Below are 9,704 nucleotides of genomic sequence, written 5' to 3'. Positions count from 1 at the left end.
GCGCCGTTCACAGTTCTCTGCCCCTTACGAACACCCCTCTGTTTCACGGGGACGCCATCTCCTGAAAACCCCTGCCGATTTCCCCCCACAGGGGGGCAGAGCCGGAGTGGGGCGGAGCAGCGGGCACCCCCCCCCGCCCCCCAAACCACCCCGGGGGAGGCGAGGGGCGGGGCGGGGGGAGCGGCTCGCTCCTCCCCCCGGGGCAGCGGTGGCTCCGTCCCGCTGCCGCGGAAGCCCCCCGGGATCACTTGGGGGCGTGGGGCGGTGGGGCGCAGCGAGGAAGTGGAGGGTGGGAAGCGGGAGGGCGGGGGCAAGAGGGGATAAAAAAAACCCCAGCGCTGCCGTGACAGGGTGTCTCCTGCCTTCCCTCCTCATCCGATACCGGGGCTCCGGGGCCTCCGCTCTATCCAACACTCTGCAGCCCCCAACTTCCCCCGGCGGAGAGGAGCGGAGCATGCGGGGCCGGCATCGCCCTCCCCGGATATGAAGCGGCCGCCGGGAGCTCCAGGTAAGGTTGCCCGGTGGGATCAGGGAAGAGATATTTCCCCCCGCCTCCCCATCATCCAAGTTGCTGGGGTATGGTGGGTGGGCAGGGTCCGAGGGGGCTTGAGCCGGGGCTGAGAGGGGCCGCCGGAGGCGGGGGGGCTTCGCTTCGGGGGGCTCGGGGCGGACTGAGTCCACCCCGAGCCCCCCCAGGCGAAGCCCCTCCGGCTCCGGTGGCGAGCACATCCCGGGAGACCCAGTCGCTACCCCCAGAGAAGCTTTTGGAAGGCGATGAGGATCCTACGCTGGGCAAATAAACTTTCATAAGATCTGGCATTGCTTGGAGCCTGGTTACTGCTGCTGTAACAGGCGCTGCCGTTTCTCTTTGCTTTTTTTTTTTTTTTTTTTTGTTATTTTTTTCCCCTTAATTGTTTGCTGATCTCCTTAGCAACTGAAGTCACTTGCCAGGTTTAAGCTAGGGTGCAGCCCCGATTGACAAAAGTAACGTGGCAAAAGGGATGCGTTTGTTGTTTCGTTGATGCGTTTCCCTTGTATTCTCCCAAGAGGAGAGCAGCAGAGGGTTGACTTCATGTAGCTGGTACTGCTGTAGACAGGCTGCTGCTGATGAGTCCAACTCAGCCTCTGTGGTATGTCAGTCAGTTGCTCATCTGTGTCTCAGTTTTCTTTAAGCCAAGTGAGTTATCATGGGTGAAAAAAAAAAACGAAACACAACACAAAACCCCAAACCTCTATCTTCAGAGAAATTCAATCTTTCGTGAGTGATGAGTGGGAGAAGATAGTTTTAGCTGGCTGAGGTTACTAGGACAAATTCACCTCTAATTCAGCACTGTTGAGGTCTGGCCAGGTGCTGGCCAGAGAGGCCGTTCCGTTTGCCAGGCTGACCTCAGGATCAGCTTGCTGCAAAGGTGACGTAAAGCCATTTTTTTCATCAATGTTAGGTCCTGTTTAGCCCAGTCCAGAGATTTAGTCCAGTGTATCAGGACATCACCCAGATCTAGCTCACCAACAGTCTCTGCTATCCAATCCATCACGTCACTAAATCTCATGGATTACGATGGCCGGGTAATCCAGATCTGCTCAGTCAGAAATGCTGAGCACAGCTGTCAGGCAGATTTGATGGAGAGAGTGCCTTCCCCACTCAGGACTGATAAAAGCAGAGTAGAGCCTGGAGTGAGGTGGCCACTACAGGGGTATCTCCTCTGACAGCATCCTGCACCACGCACACACAAGGGATGTAAGTTTATGCAGACCTTCCTTACAAGTGTAATATTTTAAAAGATTAATTCTGCATGATGCCACTAGTCTGTTTGTAATTAATGGTTGTGTCATGTACTTAAGCAGGATTCATAAAGTTAGAATTAAAAGCATGAATAATTGTATTGTATAATATTGTTATAAATTAATAAAACCCCATTCTAACAGTAACTTTTTCTTCCAAGTTCATGAGGAAAGCTTTGTCAAATGCCATGCCAGAAGGAAAAAAAAAAAGGGGCTGTGAGGAAACATTGTTAACATCACTGTTTCATTTTGTGTATTATTATATTTAACTAATACAGCCCTGATTCATCTGGTACATAGACTGGTAAGAGCGGGAGAGCAACTGTGAGGGCACTGGAAGGTGCAAAGGTGCACGAGTGACTTGTGGGCTGGCGAGACTGGGGGACACAGGAGTCAGGGGAGACAGTCACAGGAGACATGGCACAAGGGAAAGAGCTAGGAGATGCAGAAATGCTGTGGACCTTCTGAAAGGTGGATGGAGATCTGTAGTATTTTCTAGCATTTGAGCTCTCTAGAGACTCAGCAGTATTCTTGCAGTAGTACAGGGAGGTTGTGTGCAAATATTTGCATTTTCACTGTGCAGAAAGTGCCAGCCAGATGTGGGACTATTTGCATCACCAATGTACAGGAAGACGTTATTCCTACTGTAAAGCACTTGTCAGTCCAGTTTGTTTAACATTGAAAAGACTAGTGGTAGTGTTTGCAAAAGCATTCAGGTGGCTTGTGATCTCCAGTCCAATTCACTGCTTGAATTAAAAGTTGTGCCACATAAGGATTTTTTTAGAAAAGTCTCAAATGAACTGGGAGAGGAATCTTGGTGTACAGGTTTCCCTGGAAGAAACAGCAGTAAGCCAAAAGGTACTTAGAGAAGAGAAAGCTGGGGTAGAGATTATTAATGTAGCATTAGTGGGAGAGAGAACCCAGAGGAAGAGGCAATGAGTGCTTAGCACATTAGTTGATCTCACAGTGATAACTAATGGTGAGGAGGTTTACAGGTGCCCAGCATTCCCCTTTTACACAAGCAGCTCTAGGTGCTCATTACTTTAAAAACAAACAAAAAAAACCAAAAAAAAAAAACCACCACCAACAACAAAAAACACCAAAAAACCCCCAACAAACACACACATGAAGAAGATCAAAACCAAGAGACTAATCCTCAACTTCTCTAGGATATAATCAATTGTAGTTAATTGAGCTGTTCCTTAAGGCAGGGGATATTCTCTATGATATGAGAATATGTCTTGCGTTTCGTCTCAGTTACGAAGCATGTGTACCATTACTGCACAGATGATTCATCTCCGGAAATACTGTGTTTTTGGCAGTGAACTTAAAATATCACACTTTAACACAACAAAGGAATTATTTTTCTGAAAAGAATTCAAGTACAAAACCCCCAACCATGCCCTTCACTTTACTAAAAATCGAAAAAGCTATTTACCCAGCTCATTCAGAAATAATGGTGAAGTACTTAGCCAGAGTCTTTTGGCAGATGCTAGCTGGTAGTATTTAATAGCGATATCTCTCTTGAGAAAATACCTAATATTGAAGTTTGTAAAATAGTACTTTTCTAAGACCTGAAGTAATGTTATCCGGATGAAACTAAATGCCACTTTTTAATATAAGGCTGATTGTAAGCTTTGTTCTTCCTTGCCGCTTAACATGTTACCAACCTGGAGATGTTTATGCAGTCATTTTGAATAAGTTCAAATGATCACATAGCTCATAAATATTTATGTTGAGAATGCTTGGATTTGCAGACCCTCCTGTGTAATTTATGCAGAAGTTTTGGGGAACACACGTTGAGGAGCAAGTTGATACTGAACAGTCCTAGTCTCCAAAAGGGACAGAAGACAGCAGCCTGCCAGATTGGCAGAGGGTTTGAGAGGAGGGGAATAAGGAACAGAGGAGGAGTGGAAATCAGTGTATTTCACATATGTTAATTAATTGTATAGATAATCTTAGATTCATATGTAGCAGATGCAAATTCTCTGGAGCAGTATGTTCTAAGATTCACCTCCTGAAACTCTTGCCTCTCTTCTGCTTAACCTTCTTCTTACCCTTTACACCCTCCTCACCTGCTTTTCCAGTACGCCTTAACTGACTTCTGCATTTTCAAATTACTTCCTCCTCAGTTGCTTCATTAGTTAATGAAGATGATAGTCCAGTAGCATTCTCCTGCCCTGGTTTTGCCCTTCCTTCCCTGTGCATCTCTCATCCTTCTTTTCCCTCTTTCCCCTTCTTTGGCTGCTTCTCTGCCCTGCTGTCTTCCACACTTTCAGTCTTGATTTTAATGTTTTTGTACTCAAGACTCATCCTTTCTTCATCCATCTTGCCTCCTCAGAGAATAAAACTTCTCCTTTTATTCTCCTTCTTTCCATCTGAAGTGGCTTCTTCCTCCTCCTCCCCGCTGCCCACTGGCAGTCCCCCAGCTCCTGGCCCAGCTGCTATCAGCAGTGCAGAGCAGACATTGCAGGGTTTGTCCTGCTCAGATACTGTACTAATGGGTGGGTGAGACTGCAGAAATAAATATAAGGTTAACATGTGGGAGCTGAATACCATGTTTGAGCTCTGAAGAGGTGGGGATAATCAATGCATATGGATTCACCTGGGAATTTACTGCCAAATTCTTAGCAGGTATCCAGGGAGAGCAAGAGTGAACAGGAATGCTCATTACGCTGCTAAGTATGTGTACATTTTCTTAGAAGATGGCAAAAAGCATACCCCTTGGCACAGAATCACCCCTGCCAAATGTTAGGTCCCTGCTTCAAACCATAGTGACACTAAAATATTCTCAGGAAAGAGTATAGTTGATTTTGTTCTCACTATTTAAGTATGAGCAAAATATTTTTTTTCTTTACTAAGTTTTGAGAAATGGCTGACTCATTCTTATTGAAAGTTCCCAAAATTTGTGCCTGAGGTAGGCACCAGGCATAGAAAATTTCCTTCTCAACAGTTATTTTAGCAAAGGCAGACGTAGCAGAATATGAAATATTCCAATTGGACATCTTGAATAACTTTAAAAATAGACTGTTGCTACCTGAACTATCAGTTACTGAATTTGAAAAAAAAATAAAAAGGAAAAAAAAAGAGAAAGAAATTAGTATGACATTTAAAGCTAAGTCGTCTAAGAAAAGTCTTTACTTGAAAATGTGTGACATTTTCTGATTGGGAAGAAACACATGTTGTAACTGCTCCCCACTAGACGAGAAAATAACATTTTTGGATGAGGCTTTTTCTTTCCTGTACCAGGAGTTTTCTATCTGAGTCGATCTGGAAAGAGGTGGGGGATGCCATTGCCCAGTCATGTTACACGGAGGAACATTTCTGATTTTTTTTTTTTTTTTTAATGAACTGTCAGAAATTGTGTTCCTTGGTCCAAGATTGAGAATAGTTGTATTGTTTCTGAAGAGAAAAAAATGTCATATCTGTAGTGTGAATATTTACATGACTGCAGAATTTCATGTTTACGTAAAACCAATGTTAAGCTTACATCACCTAAGAACAACTAGATTTTATAATTAACCATATGAAGCATTAAAGATTAATTCCCTGTATTTTTCAAGAGGTGTGGATAAGAAATCAGGCAGGGTATGAATCATAAATGTTAACATACTGTACCTCTGTATCCCTCTTTTGACAGCGATTAGTGCAAATCTAACTGCACATACAATCTGTGGCAAGGAGCGCTGGGAGACAGCTAAGAGACAGTGACAATGTCTTTAAACTGGTGGAAAATTTCTACTCAACTTGGAGTTTTTAGAGTGAACTGCAAAGGACTGGCATGCCTCTTGGTCTTCACTGTGAGCATTTGCAGCAGCGCCCCGGGGATGTGTCCGACAGCCTGCATCTGTGCCAGTGATATCGTAAGCTGCACCAATAAGAACCTCTCTCGGGTGCCAGGAAATCTTTATAAATGTATGAAGAGGCTGGATCTGAGTTATAACAGAATTGGGTTTTTGGAACCTGAATGGGTCCCAGCGCTGTTTGAGAAACTGAACACTTTAATAATCAATCATAATAGCATTAGCAGCATTATCACTGGAAGCTTTTCCACAACTCCAAATCTAAAGTACCTAGACTTGTCATCCAACAGCCTGAAGACACTGGGCAGCCCTGTGTTTCAGGAGCTAAGGGCACTGGAGGTTCTCCTGCTGTACAACAATCAGATAATGCAAATAGAGTCTTCAGCCTTTGGAGGATTGTACAAATTGCAGAAACTGTACTTAAGCTATAACTTGCTCTCGCATTTCCCGCTGGACTTGTATGCTGGAAAACATAAACTGGCAGACCTTGTGCTGCTGGATATTTCCTTCAATCTCATCCAGTCGATGCCTGTTCAGCGCCTGAGTTCTGTGCCGGCCAAACAGCTTAGTGGAATTTATCTTCATGGCAACCCATTTTATTGTGACTGTACACTGTACTCCATGCTAATCTTCTGGTATCAAAGGCACTTCAGCTCGGTGGTGGACTTCAAAACTGAGTACACCTGTTTGATGCGCTCAGATCCAAGAGGTAACAACAAACTGCCTTTACTGCACGACAACTTTCTGAATTGCTCTGAAAGCACCGTCAACAGCTCTTTCCAAGCTTTTGGGTTTATTCACGATGCCCAGGTTGGCGACAGGCTGATTGTGCACTGTGACAGCAGAATCAGCGATGCGGGCACACACTTTGTTTGGGTTAGTCCAGACAACAGATTGCTGGAGCCAGACATGGAGACCGGCAATTTTAAGGTGTTTCGTAACGGCAGCCTGGAGATAACAGATGCCCAGCTAGAGGACTCAGGGCTGTATTCCTGCATCGCAATAAATAAGAAAAGACTATTAAATGAAACCATAGAGGTCAGAATAAATGTCAGCAATTTCACAGTGAACAGGTCCCATGCTCATGAAGCATTTAATACAGCTTTTACCACCCTTGCGGCCTGTGTAGCCAGTATTGTTTTAGTACTGCTGTATCTCTATCTGACCCCCTGCCCCTGTCAATGTAAGGCCAAAAGGAGGAAGAGGAAGCTGAACCAAAGCAGTGCCCATTCGTCCATACTGAATTCCACACCGCCGCAAGAGCTGCCGGCCGATGAGAAGAAGGCCAGTACCGGTAAACGGGTGGTTTTCCTGGAACCCGTGCACGAGCCAAAACACAGTCAGAACGGGAAAGTAAAACTGTTTCCTAATGACAGTGTCATTGCTGAGAGTATCTTAAAAACTTCTCGAACAAAATCCGACTCCGATTCTGTCAACTCCGTGTTCTCAGATACACCTTTCATGCCATCAACTTAGTTTGCTGCCTGTGTTTGTATTGTGCAGTTACATTTCTGAATACCTCCTTTGCTTGTAGCAACTATCAGAAGAAAAACAAATAAAAAGAGAGAAAATGTTTTAAAAAAAACTTATCTGTTGTCAGTCCTTGAACTGCGTGTCCTCTCTTCTGAATGCAGGGCCATGCAACAGTAATATCTTGTTTGGGAAAAGCAAACAGCATGGCATTAATGTGAATGTCCTCAATGCAACCTTAGTCTTGGCTTTTACTCTCTGGTCCATACAAAGCAATCTCTCATGCATGTTTAGAGGCACTTTCCGTGCATACAGCTGACCCTGCAGAGGCTGACCCATATAAAACATCCCCGGTCGTGCTGGTAACTCAGCTCCTTTGCAGTGAGCACAGAAGCAAACCCAGATGACTACTGAGAAAAATGCCCAGGCTTCCTGCAGTTCCTTTCACAGGCTCATAAAATCTTTACAGTAAAATCACTAGGGGGGAAAAAGTCATGAGTTTTCTTGAACTGATCAGAATTAAAGATTAGTTGCCACCGGGATGCCTAGCAGCACTGGACAAATGTTTGTGGCCTTCAATTGACAATGTGTTTGCCAGTAACTGCTTGAAAACTTTAAAAGGAGTGCGTTGTACTCATTCAGAACTTAGTCATGGGATTACTCGTGAGAGGTAAAGTGGTTGCATTTGTTTATAAATATTGACATGTAATGAAAACAGGTAAAAGTTAACATGTTACCTTCACCTCAGTTGAGGAATGAAAGTTGTCGGTCATGAGGACTGAAGCTAGCTAGCTGTAACCCATTAAGCTGCGATAGCTGGATTGGTTGCAATCGGTTGTCTGAACCTCCACTGTGCGCTGTATGCTTGGCATCACATGTGGTGAACAAGCCTGCTGCCATCACCAGGGCTCCTGCTTCATCCTAGGCGTGAGTGGCTTCTGTTCACCTGTAACTTCATGAAAGAGGGGAAATATTTCAATTAATCCTTTCAGTGGCACATGGCTCCAGCAGTCTTATAAAATTTGCTTCCTAGAGATTTTTCTTAAAAGAGGAATACAGTATTTGGACAAATTCATAAAAAATTCCAGAAGACTTTATGCAGTGTAAATTCAGAAAGCACAGCTTTTTTCTCGACTTGGCCCTTTTCTTGTACGTACTGCTTTCTTCCTTGCCCGAATGTATCACTGTCAAAGTTCATGAACCTGCTAATGCTGGCCTGGACTGGTCATGCGACATAGGTTGCATGAAGTGTTGTGTTATTGTAACTGAGTTATTGAGCATAGTGTTATATTTGCTATTTCTTTTTCTGTTACATTTGTGTCCCCCCCCGCTTTTTTTTTTTTTTAAGCTTAGGTACACTGGGACTAGGGTGGACTTGGCCCATCTTCCTCACATTGATTAGTACCAACTTCAAAGGAGCTTTGCAAGGAATTACAGCTTACCAAAGAAGAGTAATTGGAGCATGTCTGTCTTGTTCTATCTTTGGGGAATATACTGAAGGGGTAAAGCATAAACAGAATCAGAATCAAAGGGCTACATGGTATGGCAACTGTAATTTATTTTTCAGAGGCTTACTGTAACAGCCACTTGCCATTTTTTATGATTTCTTTTGAGACCCATGTCATCATGCTAAAGCGTGTACTTGGCTGAGCCAAAGCTCTCAACAATTGATTTGCTATGGAGAAATCCTGATGTAGCTAATTGTTTGAAAGCAAGCTATCTGGAAAACAGATTAGATCAGGAAACAGTGTTGCTGTGATATGCACAAAGTATGTGGAATTAGAAAACTGCTGGAGATTTTAATTGAGATATTCAGGGAAATGGAAGATGGATATTCTTTTTCTAGGCAGAGGATAATAATTATTTAGGAGAGAAAGATGACGAGGGGTTTGGACCTTTTATTTGTACATTTATCTGTGTAAATTTAAAAATGGCTTCTGCTATCAAGCAGGTTAGTATCTTTCCATAAAACTCTGTCTCTCTTTTGTCTGTATGCATGCATTAAACCAAAATCCCTATGTTTACATATAAGATATAATGGAAAAGCAGTGATTGTCTTCGCTAAAATCAGTGATGTAGTTGGATCATCTGTCAATGAGGCAAAGGTTTGACACTGTCTCCTTCTCAAAGCTTTTTATATTGAAAAGATTCAACCAAGCTGTCGTGATTTGGTGCTCTGCCACGCGCGTGGTGAGTGGGTGTCCTCCGTGTTGTGCAAGGAGATGATCAGTGACCTGAGGCCAAAGGGTGGTGAGGCTGAGTGGGAAACAGAGAGGCAAATACTCCTGCGGAGAGGTCAGTTACAGCTCTGGGCAGATATGCTCTGTTGTCATACATGAGCAACCCAGATTTCTGTGTTTACACAAGAGCACTGACGGTCAGTTCCAAATTGGGCTGAAAAAGAAAGCACACAGCTGTCGGTGCGTCTGGGAGGCAGACTGTACACATCTCCTTAGCAGCTATGGCTGAGCAGGTGCACATCGCTGCTTCTCACTGTGCAAGGCAACAACACAGCGTATCATGCTGACCGTCCATTTTAAATCTGTGTGGCAGTCCTAAATAAAAAAACATAGAGATTCCCCAGCCTGCCTTCTGCAGGGCTGCTGTTCCGCAGCAAGAGCGTGGGGATTTGTGGGATCAGAGTAATCC

At 44.2% G+C, this 9,704-nt stretch overlaps 1 protein-coding gene across 1 annotated transcript; it reads left to right on the top strand.

Moving 5' to 3' along the window:
• The first annotated feature begins 247 nt into the window (after nt 1–247).
• On the top strand, nt 248–7,170 carry AMIGO2 (adhesion molecule with Ig like domain 2). The gene is made up of 2 exons (XM_086740024.1): nt 248–508; nt 5,423–7,170. The coding sequence occupies exon 2, from the start codon at nt 5,496–5,498 to the stop codon at nt 7,059–7,061; it is 1,566 nt and encodes a 521-aa protein (XP_086596150.1). The 5' UTR covers nt 248–508; nt 5,423–5,495; the 3' UTR covers nt 7,062–7,170.
• Nucleotides 7,171–9,704: the final 2,534 nt, after the last annotated feature.

The sequence above is a fragment of the Chlamydotis macqueenii genome, chromosome 1 (genome assembly GCF_036417535.1).
Source record: "Chlamydotis macqueenii isolate bChlMac1 chromosome 1, bChlMac1.mat, whole genome shotgun sequence".
NCBI classification, from domain to species: domain Eukaryota; kingdom Metazoa; phylum Chordata; class Aves; order Otidiformes; family Otididae; genus Chlamydotis; species Chlamydotis macqueenii.
The sequence above is the reverse complement of the archived record's forward strand: the minus strand, read 5'-3'. Positions and strand labels throughout refer to the sequence as shown.